The sequence below is a fragment of the Sycon ciliatum genome, chromosome 1 (genome assembly GCF_964019385.1).
Source record: "Sycon ciliatum chromosome 1, ocSycCili1.1, whole genome shotgun sequence".
Taxonomy (NCBI): Eukaryota; Metazoa; Porifera; class Calcarea; order Leucosolenida; family Sycettidae; genus Sycon; species Sycon ciliatum.
The window spans coordinates 95,898,095-95,924,548 of record NC_088643.1 but is presented as its reverse complement, the minus strand read 5'-3'; the positions used below and the strand labels follow the sequence as shown (position 1 = coordinate 95,924,548).

Below are 26,454 nucleotides of genomic sequence, written 5' to 3'. Positions count from 1 at the left end.
CTCTGCAGTACTGCTGCAGTTACATTACTGAATGGCAGCAGTTTCTTCTGAGATATGTTAGTGTCCACTCGATGGCTCACCTGGTACCAAACCCACTAGCGTGCTCTTCAGAAACATCGTTCCTGCACGTCTGAAAGGAGTTATTGTGCTGGGTTTTGACTCTTGTTCATGAAGAAAGCACAAAGGAACGATTGAGTTACAAGAAGTCGTTATTCACCCGTTTTCTATTTGCTTGACAGGTTTACACACGATTTCCGCCAGAGCCCAATGGCATCCTGCATATCGGTCATGCCAAAGCAATCAACTTCAATTTCAGCTATGCCAAGGTAAGGCGAATTACACCTATTCACTGTGCATGGTGCATCACAGCTATTCAGTGTACATGGTGTATTCCAGCTATTCAGTGTACATGGTGTATCACAGCTATTCAATGTACATGGTGCATTGCAGCTATTCAGTGTACATGGTGCATTACAGCTATTCAGTGTACATGGTGCATTACAGCTACTTCCTCCGTTAACAAAAACTTCGTGATGGATTTTGATGGATATGAAAACGCTTAGAACAGGTCAAGAACAGTTTGTATCGACTGCAACTCACTAGACGAAGGTAGTTCAGCCTATGTACAGCATCTTTACTAAAGAAACTGTTGGCGGAATGAGCAGAGAGTTCAGTTTGCGTCGCTTTCGCTCGACTCATTTTTGACCCTGCGTCGCTGTCGTCATCTGCTGCACGCCGGTCGTCAGCTCTCTTGAGTCGTTGTTCAGCTCGTTTCAGTCTTGCCTCGGCTTCTTTGATCACACTCCGCTAAACTTGATGTCGCTGTGGTTCAAGTAAGTTGGCTTTCAATCTGCATGATCCGCCGCGGTGGCGATTACTCGTTTCCACCACGGAGTTGTAAAAATATTTTACGACTCCCTGGTTTCATCTCCGCTCTCCAGAACTCCGCGAAACGAGGAGTAAAGTCCTAGCCAAACGGATTCCAATTTCTCTGATGGATACTCTTGCCAGCACTGAACGGCAGCGGCTAGCAAGTCCAGTCGACTTTCCTTAGCCACGAGACTCGCGTCGGACTGCAGACTTCTAACCGAATGCATGGTCATCAGCATTCGAATCTGGGCTTTGCGCAGGCTGAATAAGAACTTGAATTCAGATTTATTTCATTGCGCCGTGCGATCGGATCAGCTCCTTGTTCACTCGCTCATTGTGTGGGCTCGCTGCTCCGTTCCATCAGTCCCTATCCCTCTCTAACTCAGTGCTTTAGTAGTAGAGAGGCCAAGCAGCGCATTGTCCCTCGGAGAAGTGGTATATCAGTTTCGCTCGCCACGACTGTCATCACCTATGTTGCCACAGCGCAACCATCAATTCCGCTCGGCTTGTTGTGATAGGTCGCTTTCCTCGCATCATACCTCTTTCATGGCATGCCAGGGAAGGCCGAGAAAGTGATCACGACTCATTTCACGGCAGTTTGTGCGCAAACCAGTCCCTCAAAAATCCATCACGAAGTTTTTGTTAACGGAGGAAGTATTCAATGTACATGGTGCATTACAGCTATTCAGTGTACATGGTGTACTGCGGGTACATGCAGTAGCAGTAATTGCATCCAATGTGTAGCGTGGTATAGTATTTTGGTGTTTTGAATGTAGAATCGTTTTGTAGGCAAGGAAACGACTCAAAGATGCAAGGTAAAATAATACTGAGTATTGATGAGGTAGTCGTTGTGTTAAGAAAGAGCCATCCAGCTATTTGCTTTGCTTGCAAGTTATGCCACAAAGCCAGTATCAGCGCTGCACCACTGGGAATGGCGTATTTACTTCAAGTGTTTGTCTTCTTCTTCTTTTTTCTAGGCACACGGTGGTCTTTGTTACTTGCGCTACGATGACACAAACCCAGAGAAAGAAGAGGAGCGTTTCTTCACTGCCATTTTGGAAATGGTACGCTGGCTAGGTAAGTCGTCTTACTGAGCTCAGTTTGTATTGACGGTAATAGCCAGCAAAACCCAAGAAGGATCTAACGGCAATGACCGACGTTGGCATTTTCCACACCAGGATCGCAGAAACCTTTTCCGAGCTGTTTCAAGACAGAGACCTGCCCTGACAACTTTTCACTCGCATTCAGCACATCGTCAAAGAACACAGGACTAAAGGGCTGAGTAGCTGCATTGCAGAGGCCACGGAGACGAGCTTCCATGACTCTCTGAAAGATGGCAGGACCATTCCTGCACCCCATTGGCACCACCGTAAACTCACAAAGACCCAATGGTGTCGTGAATGCGGTCTTAACTTTGTCTTGTTCATGCATCGCAATCTCCTTCCTCGGCACATAGTCCGCCTGCAGACGGATATTCTGTTGGACCACCCATCGCCATAAGTCGCAAGCAATCTTGAGACAGGTGGCTGTACACGTGCCGTCTAAGCTACCGTTGATATACTGTAGCTGCTGGGTGTCGTGTTGTCAATTAACAGCTTGATGTGGATTTCTCCTTGCTGACTCGTTAGATTTAGCACTTCGTTTCGTATAAGGCTTTTACAGTATTCTCAAATCTTGAGAGTTCAAATCTTGTGTTTTCTTGACCATGCTCAGGGTATGAACCTTGGAAAGTGACTCACTCGTCTGACTACTTTGAGGAGCTCTATCAGCTTGCTGTCGTCCTCATCAAAAAGTATGCTAACCTTCATCCCTATGTAGCTGTTGATGCCGGCTAGTAATCATTCATGCTTGTGGACATGTGCTAGTTTCTCTTCTGATATGCAGTGCCATGTAGTGATAATACAGCTGTGTCCTGGGTTTTGTGTTCCATGCCCCTGTTTAGAAGTATGGTAAGACCAGGATGGCATTGAACAGGAACAGTGAGTGATTGCAATGTTTCCCCGTTCTTGTTTCCTTCAGAGGAGCAGCGTACATTTGTCATCAGCGTCCAGAAGAACTGAAAGGCCACAACATAGCATTTAGCCCGTGGAGAGAGCGTCCCATTGAAGAATCGCTTCAACTCTTTGAGGTACTACAATGTAGACTGTCTGTTCATAGTACTGCTGCTTGTGCATGTCATTGCTCTCATAACCCTGTCATTCTGCTGTATGCATGGCATTCTCACTAGCCAGCCATATCTGTGTATGCATGGCATTCTCACTAGCCAGCCATATCTGTCTATGCATGGCATTCAGTCCTATTTGTGTATGCATGGCATTCTGTCGTATCTCCGTATGCATCGCATTCTGCCGTATCTCTGTATGCATGCCATCTTCACTAGCCAGTCCTACCTCTGACATTGTATTGTCACAGGTCACTGATAGTCTTGGCTTTCAGTGACACTCTGGCTATATAGACTGCTTCGGGTCATGTGATACCTGTGTGGAACATCCAGCAGTCAGAGTCAATCTGTGAGAGACATACTTTCCCCTGTGTCTACTTGAATGTACTATGATGGAGACATACGCCCCTAGCCCCTGTGTCTACTTGAATGTACTATGATGACATACGCCCCTAGGCCCTGTGTCTACTTGAATGTACTATGATGGAGTAACAACCCCTGTGTCTACTTGAATGTACTATGATGGAGTAACAACCCCTGTGTCTACTTGAATGTACTACTTGTATGATGACATACTTTCCCCTGTGTCTACTTGAATGTACTACTTGTATGATGACATACTTTCCCCTGTGTCTACTTGAATGTACTATGATGACATACTTTCCCCTGTGTCTACTTGAATGTACAGTTGAACATCGATTATCCGCACATCGACTATCCGACCATTCGATTATCCGTAACAGTTTTTTTGGGCGCACGTGCCGTAGAGTACGCACTGTGCACGTAGTGAGCCATTCAAAAAATATGAAAATTTTGAAAAGTAAAAAGGTCGTGCGGCTAGTAATAACCACTGAAAGTGTGTGAGTGACAGTTTTTTCTTATCCAGAACATTTGCCTTATCTGAACACCGCCTGACAGTTGTCTGCCCAGAGGTGGTCGGATAATCGATGTTCAACTGTACTATGATGACATACGCCCCTAGGCCCTGTGTCTACTTGAATGTACTATGATGGAGTAACAACCCCTGTGTCTACTTGAATGTACTATGATGACATACGCCCCTAGGCCCTGTGTCTACTTGAATGTACTATGATGACATACTTTCCCCTGTGTCTACTTGAATGTACTATGATGGTGTAACAACTACATGTCTGGCGGTGACCTCATGATTGGGGTGTGCTAATCATTTCAGAGCTAACTCTCTTGTTCTGTTTGGATAAAACCTTGATTTTCTGCTTCTGCGCACTTATAGGACATGAGAAAGGGCAAGATTGAGGAAGGCAAGGTACAGTATGATTATTGACATTCACGCTTTGTTATACATACGTCATGTAGTTTGATAGGTCTTTAGGTCTTCTACACGTGCATAAATGGAGGGTAGCTACCGTTGGGAATCATATTAGCAACAAGCGTGCAGCATTATGCGTTGCTATAGCAACAAGCATGCAACACTCTGTGTTACCATAGCACTACACATGCACAGCTATGAGTTTCTATGTGCCTGTACATGTGCCATATTTCATCTTTTTTTCGTAGTTTTGAAGACTACTGGTGAATACTGGTGAATACTGGTGAATACTGGTGAATACTGGTGAATACTGGTGAATACTGGTGAAGGATTACTTCTGTATTGCTTTTGTGCTGTATGCTGTGTACCTTGATCACTATCAACAAATACCTGGTGGGAGCAGCTTTCATGATGGAGTCCATTCGATTGTGAACCTCTTTCTTTCTCTTGTTTGTGTACACAGGCCACATTACGCATGAAACACATCATGGAAGATAGCAAGGTGGACCCGGTTGCGTATCGCATCAAATTTGTTTCTCACCATCGGACAGGCGATGCGTGGTGTATATACCCGACATACGACTACACGCATTGCTTGTGTGACTCCTTGGAGAACATTTCTCACTCGCTGTGTACCAAAGAGTTCCAAGCACGGTAAGACATGCAGTACACTTCATCGTCTTCTTCTTTTTCTTGTCCTCCAGTGCATTCATTATTTTTGTGCAAGAGAAAGTTGGGAGCATGTGTCCCTAGCTCTCACCACACTGCCGTTAGTATTGATAGTAGGGAGGTTTCGCCCTACTTGATTATGTATGAAAATCCGTAAGTCGTACGCGCCGGGGAGCGGGGGCAACTTTCACACTTAAATCTCTCTGCGGATTTCCGTAGGAAAGCTGTTTTCTACGTTGGGTCCTCCGTAGGACTCTTTGAAATAGTTTTTGCACTTTCTGGATTTATCCATGGCAACGTTCAAGCCGCGGGAAACACAAAGCACACACCACGTGGAAAACAAAATATGGAAAACGCGTTTTGGTTTGTGTTGCATGCAGCCAACGCGTCTCCAAAGCAACAGTGCATGTGTAGCAGTGGTGGAGAAATCATGTAGAGCGAAACTCAACAGCGCTGATTTTTGCGTATGAAAATTACGCGCAGTTCCTATGTTATTTTCATACGTAATTACGTAGAGCGAAGTGTTGTTGTGTTGTGTGGGTTGTTGCGTTGCAGTCGATCGTCCTACTACTGGCTCTGCAACGCCGTGGATGTCTACTGTCCTGTCCAGTGGGAGTATGGCCGCTTGAATCTTAGCTATACCGTTGTGTCCAAGCGCAAGATTGGCAAGCTGATTGAGAGCGGCATTGTGCGGTGAGTTTGTTTTAGCACATGCCGCAAACCACTAAGTAGCTTAGTCCTAGTCCACCCCCATCACACACACACACACACACGCACGCACGCATGCACACACACACACACATGCTTTCCTACTTGTAAACTGGTATCAAGTATTTAAACTATATGTCTTGTAACAAGGTGTGTACCTTTTGGCCAGTCAATTTGAAGGGAAAACAAACTGCTGCGTATCTGGCTCAGGTGAATACAAATCACCTCTTTTCTCTCTCCTTCTTCCATTCGTCTGACTAGCTGGCTGACTGGCTGGCTGGCAGGCTTACAACAGTTGGTAACTGAACCACAGAACTCTGTTGTCCTTTTGCTTTAACAATGACTGTGCATTCGTACATATTTGTATGTGACCCTGTGTGTTTGTGTATTGTGTGTGCATGTACGTGCGTGTGCATGTACGTGCATGTGTGTGTGTGTATATGTGTATGTGTGTGTGTGTGTGTGACCCTGTGTGCTTACTTTCAGGGACTGGGACGACCCTCGCCTGTTCACATTAACAGCACTACGTCGCCGTGGCTTCCCTGCAGAGGCAATCAATGCGTTCTGCGGCAAAGTGGGTGTTACAATGTCTCAAGTCACACAGAGACCAGTCGTCTTGGAGGCATGTGTACGAGAAAACCTGGATGCTAATGCTCCCAGGTTAGCTATACGAGTGATATGTGCACCCTTTACAAGCTTTGAGCACACATGCCTGTGTGCGCTTGTACATGCAGACACGTACAAAGTCATAGCGATACACCTGTTATGCATACTTGAACGGTTTGCATGATGGATGGCACACTCACTTGATTTGAAGCCGCTTGCTTCTATTCTTCCATTGCCAACCCCTGTTGTTGTTGTCCAATGTCTATTTTCATTTGTTTGTGCTGCAGAGCCATGTGTGTACTTAGTCCACTGAAGTTGACCATCACCAACTTCCCGTCTGACAAGGTACGACCCCAGAATAATTACAAGGAACAAACTCAAATCTAACTTGTAATAAATAATAATTCTATGACATCGTTACTATGACATTTTCACTATGACATCATCGGTTCCACGTACGTCTATCGGTCTATCACTAGAATAGTACTGGACGTGGTTGGCCATGTAACTCCGTACGGTATGCTTGGATGCTTAGCTAGCCAGCGGATCATGCATCGCTGATTACATCGTTTAGCGACCAGGTTGCCTCCCAAGCGACTTCAACACCGGAGGCCCCTACCACTGGGAGGTCTATCTTTGCGGTTGTCTTCGCGCTCTGCAATTAGCATTGTACCAGAGTAGTGCGGTGTACAGAACATCTCAATTCCTCAAGTTGCTGTTCCTTCCGCTTTTGCGGTGTGTTGATTTCTGCTCCAATGTTTGTTTGTTCTTGGCGGCTATGGCCTGTTGTGCCTGCGGCGGCTACTGCTGTTAGGGCCGTTGCGGTGTGCGTTGTGGCTCAATAGCGGTATTGTATTTCTTATGCTGTGGTCCATGCTCTCCTATCTTGAGAGAGGAGAATAAGAGCTCCAGAAACTATGTTATAGAAAATAACTTGTCCTATCAAGAAAAGTAATCAGAAAAGACAACTACAAGAGACGGGCACTCGGGAGGTGGAAAGTGCAGTTCTGTTTGTTGAACCAACAAGGCGTTGAAAATATTGTGTGCACAGAAACCCTGAAGCTGAAAATGACAATATTTAGGTACACTACCAGCCCCAGAGTATGAACATGGCAAGCAAGGTGACGTCACATCAGTCGAGTGAATTAAAGAAACTGAAGCGTGGAAAACTTGTGGCATGTGGAATCTATCTGAAAGTGAAATTTGAGGTCGCGTCAAGGCGAGAATCTCAAAAGTGAAAAAGGAACGACGTGAAGTTCACGCACCGCCAAGAACTCCCAAAAGTGAAAAGAAACGAAGTGAAATTTGCGTTATGTCAAGAACCTCAAAAGCTGACTCTTCTAAATCATCTTTGTGTTTTGTTGTCTTTGTTCAATTTTTTGGAGTGCAGGCAATAGAGCTGAAGGTGCCGAACCACCCAAACAACCCTGATGCCGGTGAACACTGCGTAACATTTGACCGAGTGGCATACATCGACAGAGATGACTTCAGGAGTGTAAGAATACAATAGTGTACTAGAACACTGTGATATTGTTCTGTCTGTATTGGTTAGATGTTTGCCAGTTTTGCGGGGAGTTTTGCGGTGGGGGGTGGTGAATTGTGAACATTGAACATCGCAAACTTCTTGCAGCAGTACTCTTTTCACCCAAGCTGCATTTATAGTTTATACTTCGAATCGATCGCATCAAATAGCACCACAAATTGTTCACTAGGGAGAGGTTCCATACTATAAAAATCCATACGTTCTGGACGTTACGGCATCAATTAACAATTTTCTCCCGAAAAAGAGCTCTATCTATGACTATTCATTAGTTGAGGGAATGGGAAAATGTATGAGTACTCTCATAGTTATCACTGTACGACAACACAGTGACATACAACACAGTGTGACACATACAACACAGTGTGACATACAACACAGTGTGACATACAACACAGTGTGACAGACAACACAGTGTGACATACAACACAGTGTGACAGACAACGCCTGTATACTGGCGTACACAAAGGCACACAATGAAAACCTTGGCAAATTTTATTCCGTTGTGACTCAGAGTTTCATGGCTGAACCAATCATCAGACAACGATAATGGAATAGGAGGCAGCGCTGGTATATCTAAGTGGAGAGAGGTGTGATAGTACGATAGCGAGAGGAGTAATCATACAAAGCATATTGCCTCTGTACTGGCGTACATTGATCATGTACATGCGTGACTGCCAAGACCCATATCTCGTACTAGTACCAACTGGTCCAGCTATTCAGGCGTGTCCATATCAGCTGGATGAGAGCGCTTCTGGCCACGCTTCTGCTCTGTGTGCGTACACAATGTTTGCTGTCCAAACACTGGGGAGGGAGAGAGGGGGGGGGGAGGGGCATGATGAGTGAGTGACTTGGTACTTGGCAGCGATGATGTCTTTGGCACGGCCTTTGGAGTCAAGGTGCCACAAACGAAACAGCAGACAGGGAACGTCTGTCAGGCAGAGAAGTAAACCCACTCAATGTGCATGCTGCACACTGGCCCTGGTCGTCCAGCAATAACACAACCCAATAGATCATGGCCCTCTGCTAGGATGAGTGGACTGCACGGCCCTTCAGCTGGAGCTGGGTTTTGTCAGTGCGCTGCAGGTTCGAGTCTACTGATTCCATTTTGTTCCACATCGCATCAATGTCAGCTGGTGCTGGTGCTGCTGGCATGGTGCGGACAGCAGTTTTGTGCAGCTGTACTCTGGACAGCTGCACACTTTCCACTGTCACCTTGGTAGATAGCAGGCTGGATACAACACGTGGCATATGTCAGGGCACTTGCCTCTACGCTGGCTGAAGTCGCTTACAGCTTCAGGTAACGCTGACACGTGTATGCTGTCCTGGCCTTGCCAGGATGGTGCACCAATGCTGTGGACCGGCTATCTGCAGCAGTACATACAGGCTCCAGCGACTCATGCAAGACATTAATGCGTGCAGACAATGCCTGAAGGTAGATCAAATACTCCTGTAAGAGGCTTCTCTCCAGACCTTGGACTGCATGTATGGCATTGTCTGAACTTCCAGCAAATCACTACCCAATCTTTCAACACTCTGTAGCGGAGTGAGTTTCCCATGACGGTGTTTGATCATTATAGCACGTGTCTACGAATAGCACAAACAAAGACGGCAACTGGAGGCTGCATTCTTGAAGCAGCTAATACGTTCGTCGACCAGCAATTGGTACAGCACACCGCAAATTGTCGGAACAAACTGCTTTCCTACCGTTTTCTCGCAACCACTCGCGAAGCCTAAGTTCTTCTGCAGCATATCGATAAAATCATTCTGCAGCTTCCAATCACTGCAATCATCATCAAGTTTTGGTGGCACGAAAAGTTGCTTCGCCTGCTGCGCAGATGCTGCCATCATGGCGAACATGGATAGATGAACTGTTTCGCAGCAGCCTCTTGCCGCAACTTGTCACAACAGCAGAAAGTGGCGTACTTTCCGAACTCCAAGCATTTCCAGACTTGAATAGACGCAGGAACTTCGCTCTCTGCTGAACTATTGCTTCCATTGGGCGACACGGAAATACGGGGAGATGTTAAATCCGCATCCCGAAGTTTCCTGTCGTCACCATGATCTTTCAACAAGGCAGCCAACTGCTCGAGCGACTTGTGAAATGTATCTTTCTCGGCTACCTCTTGAATTCTGCAGGGCACCACGCACCGCTGACCAGCCTGCACACGGAAACTAGTCAGCTGAGTTTCTGACATTGTCACCAGGTCACTGCCACATCCTCCAAACTTCTCACTTAAAATGAAAGTGAGGAATAGACAAAGGAAAAACCTGTTTATCAGACTGACACCAGTGCAAGTTCGTAACAATCACTTCACCCACAGTGACTTTCCCTGGTTGTGTTCAAGTGTTTGCACATTGGTGCTCACCTCTTATACCCTGATTTTTACTACACAGTATGAGTAGTGGTACACGTGAAAAGCAGTAGACATTCGGCGGGGTACATGTAGTACGAGTACATGACGTACTTTATCAGCAGTCTAGATGTGTGGTAGCACTTCCTGCCTAGGTAAGGGCTGTGACTACCGCAATTTCAGCAGAGCAGAGCAGAGAGCGCCTGCTGTGCCTGTGCACTAATACCCGTAGTGTAGCCTGTGCCTGTGCACTGTGATGCATGCATGCACCACAGTCAAGACTAGTCAGTCGAGACTAGTCAGTCAAGTACACATGTGTACACTAGTAGTATTTCAAGCACTGCACAGAGTAGCGTACATGTCCTCAGCTTACACTCACACGCGTATGTAAGCTGAGTAGACCCAGGTGCTCGAAGTCCGTACACTTTTACAGTGTGTGTTTGCCGAGCTGAAATTCACACTAACAATGATCACTTGCCAGAATCCTGTTCGTGGATAGAAGGTATCTTGTCCAAGTTTGTTCTGAGGCCAACCTCGATTGAACCAGGCCATCTTTCGATCCGATCTGTTTCTCTGGAGTTCGCTGATTTTTCATATCAAATTTTGGTGTCGCAGAGGGTCCTCTAAGTCCGTACTGATCAGAGGTGACTCGAAATACACACATAGTTCTGCTAATTGCTAACTTGCAATTACTGTAAGACATGTTATTATAACGAGTTGCAAATTTAACGATTGTCCAAAATTCATAGGTTAACGAGAAGATATGTTAACGATCTTGCAGTATTCTGCCATATCCACACACAGCATATATGAAGCAGTACGGCCTCAACGGATCTTATTATAACGAAGAAATGTCATCCGTTAAAACGTTAGATTTGCTTCCTCGTTATATATACATGTCTTACAGTACTCGGTTACGAAGAAGCAGCTGCGCTGTGAAAACCGCGGGAAAACAGCGGTGGAGATGCCAGGAGTGTCAACCTTTCTGCAAGGATTGGTGGTTCTCTGTAAATTCTTCTCGTCTGGCCATTCTCAACTCTAAGCTGGCTCTTGATGATTGAGTGAAGGTCTGTTTGACGCTGTGTCCGTTCGAAATCGGTCTTGGCAAAGTTGATTTTTGCATGAATGTAACCCAAATTGTATTTCGAATGGACACTCGAAAACCCACTCGCGTGGTATGGGACTTCTGCTTATCGTAGATCCCTGAAAATTGCTACGCGAGGAGAACATACCACACTGTCCCCTCCATAAAATATTTGAGTCGAATACAATAACAGAACATGACATTATGGGCGTACGAACTTAGGATACCATGTACGGACTTCGAGCACCTGGGTCTACATGTACTCAGCTTACACTCACACGCGTATGTAAGCCGAGTACATGTACTCAGCTTACACTCACACGCGTATGTAAGCCGAGTACATGTACTCAGCTTACACTCACACGTGTATGTAAGCTGAGTACATCACACGGGGATGAATTTATCCTATATCGCATCGCAGTTTGCGATTCAAAATCGATCTACTGCTACTCAAAAGTCACCGTGACTCGCAGAAAATTGCGATACATACAGGCAATCCATGCCTAGCCTGGTCTGTCAAGTAACCTGCATACAGTGCAGTGTATGTGGTGCAGGTACTCTCAATCTGCGAGCACATGTATCATTCAGTCGGGTTTTTTCAAATGGGCTTTCAGGCATCACTCTCAAGAAGCACAATGTGGTAAACACCCAACCTTCAAAGAAAAATGCTAATCAAAATCAAACTGACTGCTACACAATTATGATTTCGTATAACAGAAACTGCTATGCAAAAATATCACAGTAAATTCATCCCTGTTACACATGCGATTTTTTTAAACTCCGGCCGTGAAATATACGCGCGTGGGGTGCGAAACATAGAGAGAGAGCGAGAGAGAGAGAGAGCGAGAGAGAGAGAGAGAGAGAGAGAGAGAGAGAGAGAGAGAGAGAGAGAGAGAGAGAGAGAGAGAGAGAGAGAGAGAGAGAGAGAGAGAGAGAAAACCTCAGTTCTGGGCCAACTAACCCCTTAAGGCACATGTGAACGTGTCGTTATGCTATGGGCCATTATGTGACGTCATCATCTGTTGTTTTGATTGCTATGTTGTTCTTCATATACGTTGTGCATGTGTGCTGTAGGTGAAAGAGGCTGGGTATCGGCGTCTTGCTCCTGGACAGTCTATAGGCCTTCGCTACACTGGCTATGTGTTTACAATGGATGATGTTGTCAAGGTACTGTTATGAATGCAGAGTGAATGGTGTCAGTGCTGTGAATGGTGTGAATGTTGTCAAGGTACCGTTATGAATGTGGAGTGAATGGTGTCAGTGCTGTGAATGTTGTGAATGGTGTGAATGGTGTGAATGGGCAGAGAGTCAAAAAAAGAGAAGAAAAAAAGAGAGAGAAAGGATACAGCCCGCGATCGGCCTCTGATATTTCAGCTTGGGCCTCTATCTTGGTTGCCTGTCCACCAGCAATTGTTTGTGATTACTCATTGGTGACATCACCCACAACCTTCATCTGCTCTAGTATGCATAGAATGGAGCATAGTCTTCTTGAATGTGCCTCTCCTATTCCCTGTCATGTAGCTCACAGTTTGGTCTTTTCTACCCTGTTTCTTGGTACTCTATTGCAGAATGATGGTGGTGAAGTCATAGAGGTCATTGGCAAGATCACTGCTGTCCAGGATATTGCCAAACCTAAGGCATTCATTCAGTGGGTATCAGATCCGATCAAGTGTGAAGTGCGCGAGTACTCACGGCTTTTCAAACACGAAAACCCCGAAGACGCCGCTGTTGTACCTGGCGGATTTGTCACTGATACTACAGAGGTACAGTTGCTGCTTGAATGTGTTTCTCTACCACCTCCCTGAATGTAGTTGCTTGGCGTATATGCAATCATCCGCAATCATTCCAATCATCGTTCCTAATAGATTTATACCTACCTGTTAGGTAATCAAGTAGCTTGCTCCACTGTCTGAACTCTGAAGAATGCTCAATACCCTTATAGGGCAGAGCCTTCCACACAAGAGGGAGAGAGAGAGGGGGAGCTGTCTTGCCTGTTATACAAAGACATTCTGTGCTGAACGAGTGTAGCCAGCAAGCAGAGCAGTGTTTACCTACGAGCATGCTACCTTTTCTAATTCTCCCTATATGCCCCTATATGCTAGCTGGCTTTTTTCACTTGCAAATTAGGCCCTTCATCATGATCATCAGACATGCACTGGTACCCATGTACCTTCATCTCAAAATGCACCGTCTACAAAACTGTATTGGTTGCCTCTTCCTTTTCAGAACTCTCTCGTGGTTCACAATGCCTTTGTTGATCAGTCTGTGCGAAATGCAAAGCACCTTGACCGCTACCAATTTGAGCGTGTAGGATACTTCTGCGTTGACTATGATTCAACTCCGGAGAAGGTAAGGACTGAGCTCATTCAGGGATGAGAGTTTTGGCAAACAAACCTGATGTGTGTAGTTTTCAAGGTGTGTGTGTTTTTATGTACCACGAAATACCGTTGATCTGCCCCCACCCCCACCCACACACACGTGCCATGTCGCTTCACAGCTGGCTTATCAGCAATGGGCGGGGAATTAAATCAAGGCTGCCAAGTGCAGTACTATGACTGTACAACAGTGCAAAAGATCAGACTTGGTCACTTGGTCACTTACTGGATTGTGCAGCACATGTTCATCTGCAGGCATACCTGCACTGGTACGTATTGCTTACAGCAGTGCATGCGCCAGTTCAACACCGTATTCAACACCGTATTTTCATGTGTGCCTTACAGTCCATTCAGAAAAAGATGATATCCTAGCTTTTGGCCATAAACGGGTCAAATTTTGAGTTTTCGTCATAATTTTTTTGGCAATCCCCCATGGAATGCTCTTCCAATTGTGTTTTTGAAGTCTATTTCTCCAAAAAGCAAGCCATAACAAGAATAGGATTTCGGCCAGGTTTTGCCCCCAAAGCACTGAATTCGGTAAAAACCATGAAAATCCAGGCCGTTCACTCCATGATCCACTTGCATAACAGTACATTTGCGGTTCGAACCCCAGTTGAGGTGCCTTTTTGTACCCTTTTTGAAGTTTCGAATCGCACGGCACTGCACAGTGTACCACAAAATCACCAAACACGGGAGCTCTCCAGAGCCAGCTCTCATCTTTTTCTGAATGGACTGTAGGTTGCTTTACAGGCAGAAAGTATTAGAGAGGGTGCAGATCAACGGTATTTTACAGTATAGCCGAGCCCGAGTACGATGACATTGGTAATAGCAGCAGATGATCAATGACAGACAATGTAGCCACAGCACATTGTTTCCAGTATAGCATGGTATTCTGAGACCGGCTAACTTCAGCTATGGTGACATACCCGGAATGCCATGGTATACTGGGACCGGCTAACGTCAGATATGGTCACGTATCAGAAATGACGTTTTCCTTTCCTGCTGGAGTGTTGTTATACTATTATCTATGGCAAGCTTCACTGTGACTGTGAAACTATGAACGTACAATGTCCAAGTGTGTGTGTGTGTGTGTGTGTGTGTGTGTGCGTGCGTGCGTGCGTGTGTGTGTGTTCGGGAATGGAACCATCGACGCCGTTGACCAATTCACATATCTTGGGTCCGTGATTCACCGGGATGGTCTTTGTGCGCATGATGTGCAGTCGCGGATTTCTAAGGCGTCTCGAGTGTTTGGTTGCTTGCGGGCACCTGTCTTCGGGAACCGCTCCTTGTCCCTCCGATGTCGACGTCGTGCCTACGTGACTCTCGTTCTTACGACCCTGTTGTATGGAGCAAAGACCTGGACGACCAAGGCTCCTGATCTGCGCCGTCTTAACACATTCCACCATCAGTGCGTGCGGGCTATTGTCGTCATCTCGAGACACCAGCAATGGGATGATCGAGTCACTTCTTTAACACTGGCGAAGACCCTCGGAATTGATTCGGACGTTGGCGGCATCATCCACGAGCGTCGGCTACGATGGCTCGGCCATATTGGCCGCATGGACGATGGCCGTCTGCCCAAGTGTACCCTGTTTGGGGAGCTCTCTGCAACTCGACCGCAACACGGCCCACGCAAGCGTTGGCGGGATGGGGTTGTGGACGACTTCAACCGCATTCATCCACCTGTCCCGGAGTAGGAATGGCTCGACACTGCCCAGAACTGCTCGGAGTGGAGGGAGGTCATCCACCGTCGTCCTCAGCCTCGTGATGTCTCCGCCGAGCCAGAGTATCGTTGTGCTTGCAGGAAGACGTGTCGCCGCCCCGGCGATCTCAAGCGCCACGAACCTTTCTGCCGGTTGCCGCCGAATTAGTCCTTTCGCTATCATTGCCTACGGCAATGGGCAAGTTCAAGGTTCAAGGTGTGTGTGCGTGTATGTGTGCGTGTATGTGTGCGTGTGTGTGCGTGTGTGTAGCTATGCATGCGCTATAGGTGTTTGACGTGTGTTTGTTGTTGTGTTTGTTGTTGTTGTTGTTGTTGTTGTTGTTGTTGTGTTTGTTGCAGATGGTTTTCAACCTCACTGTCGGCCTGAAACAAGACAGTGGTAAAAACTAGACTGGCATAATCTCTGGACAACACCTTTCTCTGCCATCCCTCTCCTCCCTCCTCTCCTCTCATGCCCAGCAGCATATCATGGAAACCAGCTTAATTCACTGCCCGTATTTTCACACTTTTGTGTACATGCCAACTATTTCCTTTCTATCATAACATTTCCGGAAATTTCCTTTAATTTTTTAGACGCTTTAAAATAGCTCTAGAGTGACTCGCTGATACTTTCAATGCATGTGGGAGGGGGGGGGGGGTGCTGTTGCTTGCTTACTGCTACTTGCTGCTTTCTTGAAGTACTGGTTAGATTCACGATGTAGACTTCGAATTTGCTGTTGCCCCTCCTCCTCCTCTCTCTCTCTCTCTCCCTCTGCCATAGAGTCTCTCTAGCTCTAGCTCTGGTACTCTGGTAGTATATCACATGACCTGTATCACATGACCTGTATTGCTAGCTGACATTGATACTTGTCTACTTCCCTGGCAATTGAACTTCTCAATTCTTACCACCAACAGTTTGCCTTTCTAACTGCTCTGATTATGTAGTTCGGGCTGCCCAGCCTCATTCATGTGCATGCACCAGTACCTGAAGTTAATGCCATGAAGTAACTACTTGAAATACATGTAGTACGTTGTATTTGCTATTAGAGTAAGCTCCCGATTCTACATTGTAACAATGGCACAAAGTGCGTTCTAGATCAGTGGCCGGAAACAAGGTGAAACAACACACCTCGTGACCAGTACTGCAGTAGTGACAGTACCAATAGGCCCAAGAGCTATTGTACATGTACGTGCTCGGCTGCGGCGGATTATGCTCGAGAAATCATGGAATTATGCTTTCGTGGATGCTCTTATTATGCTTCCATAACCCTCATACAGTACTATGCTTTGGGAAGTGTGGATACTCGTACAGTACTATGCTTTGGGAAGAGTGGATACTCATTCATTTTGTTGTACACTACTATCATCGGGAGCCTCAAGGTTCGGAAAATTGCGTCTTTCGTGGCCATAAGTACAGCAAAATGCATGTGTATCCTCATACCAAGGTGTCCATGCATGCTAAAGATCAACGTAGAAAAGAGGAAACTTACTTCTCCTATTCATTAGTTGACTTTTAAAATTCTTTTGGAATTGATGTTTTCATTGCTAACATGACAACCTCACCCTGCGAATAATCAGCCCATCTCTTCCGCAGCTCCACCTCTCTTTCCATCATGACCTAAAATCAACTATGTCTCCTAGAAGTTATTTTAAAACTACCAGAAGACCATTGTGATTAGAGTAATACCCACTTGCAGATCAAGTGCATACACCGGTATCGATATCATTGGCAAGTAACACGGTTAGTTGCAATTGGAGTTGTCGATAAGCAGTGCAGGGGGCGGCAACACTACTGCCGCCAGCTGACCAACGACTCAGACTCGGTGAGCTGAGCCCCGAGGACACAGGACAGGTCATAGCTGCAGCGTACGAGGAAATCGTACACTTCCATCCCATCCAGGGAGTAGTACAATACCGTATTGTACTACTCCCTGATCCCATCGGGTGCACATGGCAGGTCAATGGTGGACTTGAGCGCTCGCTACCTCAACACGTTCGGAACAAATGCGGCGGGAGAAGGTATAGCCTTGAAGCACTTATGGTCTGCCACAGTCTTCTACTGCAACAACCGGTCAACTGCTTGACACGTAAGGTGCATGAGGAATGTCTGAACCGACGAATGCAGCTATGGAACGAGGGAAACATCGATGAACTCCGGGAAGCACGTACCATCCAGCGCCAACTAACCAAGGAACGTGGCGGGAAACGGGCCCAAAGTCCAGATGACGCGCGACGTTTCGCTACCCTCATCACAAATGGTAAACTGGGCGCAGCTCTCCAGTCCCTGACAGCAACGCCCTCGGGTGGGCTGCTAAATCTGGACTCCTCCGCTGATGGTAAAACCGTGAGGCAAACGCTGAAAGAAAAGCACCTGCCGGCGGAACCCATGCATGCAGATGCCCTCATCATCGGCCCCTACCCTGAACTGCCGCACCCGGTGCTGTTCGAAGCTCTGAACAGAGACATCATTCGGCAATCGGTGCTAAGGGCAAATGGAGCAGCGGGCCCATCCGGCATGGACTCTACCAGCTGGAAACGTTTGTGCACCTCGTTTGGAGCGTCCTCCGACCAGCTTTGTGATAGCATCGCCGCCTGCGCTAAGCGCATCGCCACCGGAATCATCAACCCAATTTCCTTCGAGTCATTCACGGCATGCCGCTTGGTGCCTCTGGATAAGAAGCCCGGGGTGCGCCCAATCGGCATCTGTGAAGTCCTCAGAAGGATAGTAGGCAAAGCCATCCTCACCATACTCGGAGAGCAGATCCAACAGGTGGTCGGGTCGCTTCAGCTGTGTGGCGGCCAAGAATGTGGTGTGGAAGCAGCAATCCACGCAATGCGGCACCTATGGAACGAGGAAGAGACCAAAGCAGTCCTCCTAGCAGACGTGAGCAATGCGTTCAACAGGCTGAACCGCAGTGTGTGCTTGCACACCATCCGCCACCTCTGTCCGGCCATCGCGGGTGCCGTCACTAACACCTACCGGCATCCCGCACGGCTGTTCGTCGATGGGGAGTGTCTTCTTTCTGAGGAGGGAACCACCCAGGGAGACCCGATGGCAATGCCCATGTATGCCATTGGGCTCCTCCCACTCGTGCAGAAGGCGGCGAGCAGCTCAGCGGTACAGCATATCTGGTTTGCGGATGATTCCACAGCAGCAGGCCATATGCGTGTATGATGGAACACGCTCGAGGAGGAGGGCCACAAGTACGGATACTTCATCAATGGTTCCAAGTCCACTCTCCTGGTGAAACCACAGTTTGCCAAAACCACGGAGGAAGTGTTCCATGGGACTAACATCGCAATCATGCAAGACGGTTGCCGTCACCTGGGTGCGGGACTGGGCACTGCTGCTTTCTGCAAGCAGTTTGTTGCAGCGAAGGTCACGGAATGGGTGAAGGAACTGCAAGTCCTCACCAGGTACGCTCAATCGCAACCACAAGCAGCGTACACGGCGTTCACGCCAGGGCTGAAGGGTAAGTGGACATCCCTCGCTCGCACCATGCCAGAAGCGACGGAGAACTTCCAGCCACTGGAGGAGATTATCCACGGCGAGTTTATCCCGGCGCTCACAGGACACCCCGCTCCTGATCAGATCACCCGCACTCTCCTCGCTCTGCCTTGTCGCCTAGGGGGCATGGGTCTAATCAACCCGTGCGATCTCGCCAGCCAGTTTGATGACTCCAGGACCATCACGCAGCCATTGGTGGAGCGGAGCATCGTGCAAAACACGGACCTAGGTGATGTTCACCACACCATGAAGGCAGAGAAGGCGAAGGTGCTCAGGATCCACTCCGTAAGGGAGAAGGAGACCCTAGTCGCTGTGGAAGAGAGCAGACCGTCATGCAAACCACTGAAGATGTTTGGCTTCATGCTATCCAAGGGCGCATTTCACGGTGCGGTTTCATTGCGATATGGCTGGCCTCTGAAGCGGTTGCCCTCTGCTTGCAGCTGTGGTAAATCATTCACCATGGCCCATGCTCTCTCCTGCTCAACTGGCGGCTACCCTAGCCGCTCCGCCACAACGCCGCTGAGGTACGCGACCTCACAGCATCCATCATGAAGGAAGTTGCGCACCAAGTTGTGGTGGAACCGCTGCTAGAGCCGCTGACAGGTGAGAGGATGACGCTACGGTCGGCTTCAACTGAAGACAACGCCCGCCTTGACATCGGTGCCAGTGGAGTCTGGGGAGGTCGGTACGAGCGTTCGTACTTTGATGTCCGGGTTTTCAACCCCCACGCCCCCACCAACGCCAAGTTTGCCTTGTCCGCTGTGTACAAGCGACATGAGCAGGAGAAGCGTCGGCAAGCGTATGGCAAAGCTGCGACAGCACTCTATGCTCGGCTGGCATCGATGCTCGCCGACAAGAAGCAGGAGCCCGTACTCTGCCACAATCTCCTACATCCGATGTAAGCTCAGCTTCACCCTCATGATCCGTGCTGCTGTTGCCAGTCTGCGAGGCCATCGGCACCGAGTGCCCTCAGATGCAAACGACTCGGCCCGATTTGCGGTTGCCATGCCTGAGCAGCATCGGTTAAAGCTCCCTCCCGAGGCTCCATACTAGACTGTTTTCACAGCCATTTTTGCTCTCTCAACTGTCTTCACAGCCATTTTTGCTCTCTCGACTGTCTTCACAGCCATTTTTGCTCTCTCGACTGTTTTCACAGCCATCATTTTTGCTCGTTTTTCTTCCGGTGCTGTTGAGGTTGCACTCGTAATTGTGTCTATTTTGCCCATACTCTCGAGGAAGTCGTCAAATACGAAACAAATTATCATGCTCTAAAAAAATAAAAAATAAAATAAGCAGTGATAGCCTGCTGGCTGAATCTATTCTTGATGAGGAGGGATTGCTAGACGAACTGAAGACCAATCGCAGTCTCCTTTTGGGCCTTGACATCATGGCATTCATGAATCATGGTCTACCGCGCCCAGGCGCTAGGCCAGGGGGATCCCCGCACATACGACTCGTACTACATGTGCACCTCCGCTGCTCCAGCACCGCGTAGATCTACTGATCTACCGCATCGCCTACAACGCGACTATAAGTATAACTGTGCCCTGCCTTAAGCCTTGCGCCTGTACTGTGGATCCGGATGATGCATTTCGATGGCGACCGCGTACCACTGCATGCATGCATGCAGCTAGGCAAAGCCCGATTTTGCCAGTGAAGCTTCGATATTTTGCAGGCATCGATGAATCTACCTACGAAAATTGGTTTTGCTTTCCAGTTTTGTTGAGTTGAGAAAGCTTTGGCTTTCAGTGGTTGAAGTAACTGGTCGTGGTATGTATTGATGGAAGGTACTGTGCTGTTGCCCGCCGAGCGTGGCGTTTAGACATAGCGTGTAAGAAGGCCAATCTTGCTTGAACGTCCTCGATGCACCCCAGCAACGATGTATTGGAAGCTCAGGATGCAGCCGCCGTCGGCGATAGACGGTCTTCTGTCATCCGAAGATTGCCAATTAGAATCTATTCTTGATGAGGAGGGATTGCTAGACGAACTGAAGACCAATCGCAGTCTCCTTGATTTTTTGACACGGGAGGACAACCTCGAGCAAATAGTTTCTCTGGTTACTGCAGAGCCGCCATCTGACCTCCCTGAAAACACCAAATACAGACGGGCTCAGATAGCAGCAAGCTTATTTGGAGTTGACCAAGCACCATCCACCACACTCGTTGATAAAGTGGCTAGTAATAATGTACTGCTGGAAAAGCTATGGTCATTCCTGGATCAAAATGCACCTCTGAATTCCCTATTGGCCAGCTTCTTCTCACGGGCTATGCATTGTATACTTCAGTGCAAGACGAATTCCATGTTAGCGTTTGTCCGCAATAACGCAGGCTGTCTGGACAAACTGCTGAAGCACATCGATACATCGGCTGTTATGGATCTGCTGTTAAGTTTCCTGATTACATGTGAATCATTCCATTTGCGTAGCCAGCTTGTGGACTGGTTTAAAGATGCGTGTCTTGTTGAGCGACTAGTAGCAATGATCTCGATCAAGTGTGATGAGGATAAACAACGGAATGCATCTCGTGCACTATCAGAGATGATTCGTGTCTGCTATGATCACCTAGCCCGTGCCTCTGAAGTAACAGCAGCAGCAGCGCATAGTGATCCTTTGCTGCAAGTTCTTGAGTCAGAGGAAACACTTGAAGGACTTCTAGGGAACATGTTTGAAGAGCCACTTTGCGCGAATGTCGTCCTTCGAGGTACAAGTGTCATTCAAGCTATGCTACAATCACAACAAGGCTGCTCATCTGAAGGCTCACCCAAAGAATCATCCAGCATTACACATAAGGAAGCAGCTAGTTCGGTAGTTAGAAGACTGACAAAATGGCTGCCAAACCTGCATCAAGTGTTGATCAGTCCACCATCACCATCATCACATTCTGTTTGTACTAGTGCAGGTAGCAGCGTGGCCACCGCCGCCGCCACTATCCCACTGGGAGCTGCACGCTTCACAATTATCCAGCTACTAATGGCGTGTCTGCAGCTGGATGTTACTGAGTTCACAGATGAGTTCATTGCGCTGAATATTTGTGGCACTTTTTTAGACTTGTTCCTGGAATACGTGTGGAACAATTTTCTCCATGGCCAGTTTGAGCAGTTTGTGACTCACTGCATGCGTTGGCGAGACTGTCAGTTTGGAGCAAAGAGCCTGATTGAGCTGCTGTTAGTTGACAACCAGTTCATGAAACGTATTGCAACAGCAGCGCTTGAAAATGAAGAGGAGCAACATACTGCTGGTGGTCGTAGACGTGGCTACATGGGTCATGTGATCAGTATTAGCAATACTGTACTTGCTGCAGTGACGGGAGACTCACGTGTTGCCGATGCCACTCAGCAGCTGACTGAAGCCGATCTAGCAGCATGGAATGAATGGACGGTAGGCCCACTAGAAGCTGCTAACCAGAAGAATAATGCTGCACTTGGTGGACAACATCCGGCGGAAGAAGAGGAAGCTTGCGAAATGGAACCATTGCCGGCACTGGATGATGTCCAGCAAGCATTTCTTAATTATCAGCTTACTCAGCTTACGTCAGAGTTTGCTGAATCATTTGGCTTCTCAGATGAGCTGCACACATCAGAAACCGAGCGTCCGGTGACTACTCCGTTTGAAGAGATAACTGCTCTTGACTTTGAACTTAGCACGGAGCAAGAGTCTCAAGAGCCGGATTTGTTCACCCTCTGCTGTGAGGCGCGCATAGTGCATGCAAGTTGAACTGACGGTTGATGGATAGCGCTAGTGCCGATGGCATAGCATTAGCAGCAGCAGCAGCAGCTCCTGGCACGCATAGGTATTGGTAGTAACGTTCTCATTGACCACTTCCTAATACCTTTCACTCTCTAGATTTTCACAAGTTTGCAACACAAGTAATGAAATGGAAGCTTCATGGCATGTCGACAATAACAATATCATATTCTACTTATTTTCATACTGTAGTGGCAAGGATTTCATACTGTAGTGGCAAGGATTTCAAGGATTTCGAAACATACTTAAAAAGTACTTTACAGATGTTTATATCTGCTCTTTCCGTGCGGCGGCAAGTTACCGCGTACCAATGACCTTTTTCTCATGGTTTTTATCATATTTTAGTTCCGCCATTGCTGGCACATGGATCAGTGGTATAAGGTATACCTTAACAAATAGCACACATCTTTTCTTTTCCTACCTGCTGGGTGTGTTTTTATACCTTTCTGGACTGCATGATAACTTTTGAAACCAGCATTGCCTGGTGTTTATTTGCTTCTGTTTGTCTTCCCTACTCGTTGGTCACAAGAGACAATGTCATAATCATATCATGACAACGGTGATCACTCCCAATGTCTCTTGTTTGCTCTCCCGCTCCCGGCTTGCTTCGTTCGCTGGCCTCAGCTTTGCCACTGTACTGGTTGTTGAGGCTTTGCAACTGTACTGGTTGTTGAGCCTCAGCTTTGCCACTGTACTGGTTGTTGAGCCTCAGCTTTGCCACTGTACTGGTTGTTGAGCCTCAGCTTTGCCACTGTCCTGGTTGTTGAGGCTCAGCTTTGCCACTGTACCACTGTACTGGTTGTTGAGGCGGATTTATTCCTGTACACATGCAGAATTTAACTTGCGAAAAAATCAGTTTTTATTCTATCGTTCCAACTGCGATCGCTTGCTTACTGGCAATGATTCTGCGGACTTCTCATACCAGTGTGTCACTGTTGCTGACTGGCCCTTGCCGTTCTGTAGTCTGCCCATTGCTCTTATTGGTCCTACCATTGCCAAGAGTTCACATCGCGAAAGTTTGCAACGTTTGAGTTTGGGGATTCGCTTTTTTCGACAGGCAGTGCATGCTAGATGAAGCTGCATGGTACAATCAAGAGTAAAATAAGCTCCCAGGAGCTTTAACTCTTGGTACAATAAGTGCATATACCGGTATATGTTTTTGTATGATGGCTGCGAGGCCATTATGGCATGTTATTGCCCTCCAGGTTAGCCCTCGGGCCATACGCTCGTAGTAAACATTTTTTTGCGGATATTTGCAGTATACTAGTATTGCCTGTGTTGGGAAACAGAGTTCAGTAATTTTGCACAAAAATCTGACGAGTACCGTAGATGCGAATTTCCTGTTATCGCCTCCCCTACGGTATGATGAGTCTACTTTGACTCATGATGACCTGAACAAAACAACACTTTGCCGCGTGGATCGTGGGACTGCTGGGTGGATACTCACGAGCAGGTAGTCGTACCCACACCAACTGCATGGTCTGGGTACGACTACCTAGCCCTGGTCACGAGTCACGGCATACGTTTATTTTCTGCGTTTCGGGCAATTCCTACACGAGCAGTGCCTGGATCAGAGGAGTTCTACTGTACATGTACTTTGCATCAGGAGTCATGCAGTTCATCCAATGATACGTTTTGATAACCGTCCGGCCAGCAAAGACAAAATATTGGGTTGCGTTCTGGCGCTGGTGGGTGCTAACACACTTGTCTGGTTGTACAAGCTCCCGTCGACCATCCCCCCCCCCCCCCTGCACAAGTTCTACACCAGGTATAAGCATACGGCAAAGTGTAAACTGGAAGCACATTTTCACAAAATTGATGAAAATTAAATTATATCATTCCAACACAGTAGTTGAAAAGCAAAATCATTCATAATTAGCATCTTCTGTGCAATTCGGTGTGGATTTGCAAACACCCAAACCAAACGGAGAAGTTAGATAACATATGTGGCTATACATGGCGCAAAAATCAGCAGTCGAACGAAACTAAAGCAGCAAGTCAAAATTCTCAATTCAAAAATCAGGAGAAATATTGTATCTGATGTCGATGGTTAGTTAGAAGCATCAGAAAGGAAGCTATCTCTTAGCAATTACTTTGCTTGGATGAACAGGATGAAAAGAAAGATAGTTTTGAACTCTTTTACTTTATAGACAGGACTGAATTCAGCATAAACAAGTGCAGTGTCATGACCCCAAACTCGTCTGCAATACCGATAAGGAAATAAATACGGAAATAAGCAGTTATTACAAGCATAGGTTGGGTAGAGAGGAAATCTGCAGTAATGTTCTAATAGTCATAAAATCATGTTAGCTAAGAAAAAGAGAGTAATCTTTAGCCATCTATTAGCAAAACAAACCATGAAGGATTTTCAAGAAAAAATAAGGCCACATCCATCGCTAGTAGCATATCTTGGCACGAATACAAGACCATTGCAGAATTCCACATAAAAAAAACCGCTGATGACAGCCATCATCTTGCCGTCATCTAGTACGTACCTGCCGCCAGTGCAGCATCAGCACGGAAGATACCCTGTTGGTCTTCACCTCTGCGCTTCTCCTCCAGGTGCATTTTGCTGTAGAGTGCAATCAGTGGACCAATTTCACGACCCTACAACAGCACACAGCCGGAAAACAATCACACAACAAACCATTCCATTATCAGTAAATATTCTAATAAGTCCTAAGCCTTGCTGATGTATATTGCCATGCGTAATTGCCACCACATACATGCTTCACAATCATCCAAACGTAGTTTTCTTACATGACACGTGATCCATGCCCAGGGCATGGCCAATAGCCAGCTTTCCAATCATGAGTATAATCAGCTCATCATGCCTGATTGACGGCACTAAAACTACGGTATGTACTTGAACCAACCACTGGTGCATGATGGAGCTACATGCACTCAAACGTTCGTAAGTCGGTCAATTCTTCACGGAATTCTATCTATAGAGGGTATTTGAATGACGTCATGGCGGAGTTAGGAGAAGTGCTTACGAGTGCTATGTATACAGCACAAGTCAGCATGTGGGGGTCCTCTTTTCTGACATGCTGAGTTTCCCAGGCCAGTTCTGTGTGTGTGGGGGGGGGGGGGCAGCATTAAAAGAAACTAGGTGAAAAATGGAAATGTGCATTTTGGCCGACGGAGAGAGAATTTGCTCTCATATCCAGCCCTTAGGACTATATGAAGTTTTGTAGTGTTGGCTATGTGATCTCAGTGGTACTGCGTTTGAGCTCATCCAGCTCTGTTCGCAGAGAGCGTTCCAGTAAGCCAATTAATGTGAGGATTAGCTGAATAGAACTCAAGTTACGCCCGAAACAAGGCAGGAAGTATCGCTATTTTTCCAGCACACTCTGTCAGTTATGAATCTTATGATGGCTGATCTTGCGCATGACCACATCCCCGGGGTCGACATCTCCCAAGCTGAGTTCTCGGCAACATCCAGCCACCATGACCTTCAGAGTTCATGCTTGATTACATACTTTTTCAGGCCCTATCCAGACCAATTCAGTAAGAAAAAGAGCCTATGAAATTGGCCAGTGTATCGTGTCATGAATGCCAGGTCCTGAACTTGATAGGGTAAGAAAAGTACATGCTCACATACCTAGTCAGGCATAAGGCAGAACTGTTCCAGTACCCCCAAAGTGCTACATATGCCACCCTATCCACTCCCTCCCCTACCTGACTAACTGAGATATCAAAATGGGCCAAATTGACGGAGACTGCACAGTATAGAATGTGTAACATACTCTGATGCTGATTAAAACTCGGATGTCGAGCCAGTAGTATTGTAAAGTAAGAAGAAAGGATTACTACTTCCTCCGCGTCATTAAAATTGTCGCTTCCC

General features: G+C 47.1%; 3 protein-coding genes across 3 annotated transcripts in view; 2 read left to right on the top strand and 1 right to left on the bottom strand.

The window, feature by feature from the left end:
- LOC135806680 (probable glutamine--tRNA ligase) overlaps positions 1 to 16,393 on the top strand; it is a 40,601-nt gene extending 24,208 nt beyond the window's left edge. The window contains exons 8-21 of the mRNA XM_065320909.1: positions 240 to 326; positions 1,848 to 1,947; positions 2,584 to 2,662; positions 2,890 to 2,998; positions 4,284 to 4,316; positions 4,783 to 4,973; positions 5,544 to 5,681; positions 6,183 to 6,356; positions 6,590 to 6,647; positions 7,693 to 7,797; positions 12,355 to 12,447; positions 12,849 to 13,043; positions 13,507 to 13,629; positions 15,718 to 16,393. Coding sequence (XP_065176981.1) covers positions 240 to 326; positions 1,848 to 1,947; positions 2,584 to 2,662; positions 2,890 to 2,998; positions 4,284 to 4,316; positions 4,783 to 4,973; positions 5,544 to 5,681; positions 6,183 to 6,356; positions 6,590 to 6,647; positions 7,693 to 7,797; positions 12,355 to 12,447; positions 12,849 to 13,043; positions 13,507 to 13,629; positions 15,718 to 15,768 — 1,536 coding nt within the window. The 3' untranslated portion in view covers positions 15,769 to 16,393. The remainder of the gene's footprint in view (positions 1 to 239; positions 327 to 1,847; positions 1,948 to 2,583; positions 2,663 to 2,889; positions 2,999 to 4,283; positions 4,317 to 4,782; positions 4,974 to 5,543; positions 5,682 to 6,182; positions 6,357 to 6,589; positions 6,648 to 7,692; positions 7,798 to 12,354; positions 12,448 to 12,848; positions 13,044 to 13,506; positions 13,630 to 15,717) is intronic.
- A 4,121-nt stretch (positions 16,394 to 20,514) lies between these two features.
- On the top strand, positions 20,515 to 23,474 carry LOC135806679 (serine/threonine-protein phosphatase 6 regulatory subunit 1-like). The gene has a single exon (XM_065320908.1). The coding sequence runs from the start codon at positions 20,745 to 20,747 to the stop codon at positions 22,575 to 22,577; it is 1,833 nt and encodes a 610-aa protein (XP_065176980.1). The 5' UTR covers positions 20,515 to 20,744; the 3' UTR covers positions 22,578 to 23,474.
- A 904-nt stretch (positions 23,475 to 24,378) lies between these two features.
- LOC135806677 (unconventional myosin-XV-like) overlaps positions 24,379 to 26,454 on the bottom strand; it is a 66,974-nt gene continuing 64,898 nt past the window's right edge. The window contains exon 50 of the mRNA XM_065320907.1: positions 24,379 to 25,214. Coding sequence (XP_065176979.1) covers positions 25,092 to 25,214 — 123 coding nt within the window. The 3' untranslated portion in view covers positions 24,379 to 25,091. The remainder of the gene's footprint in view (positions 25,215 to 26,454) is intronic.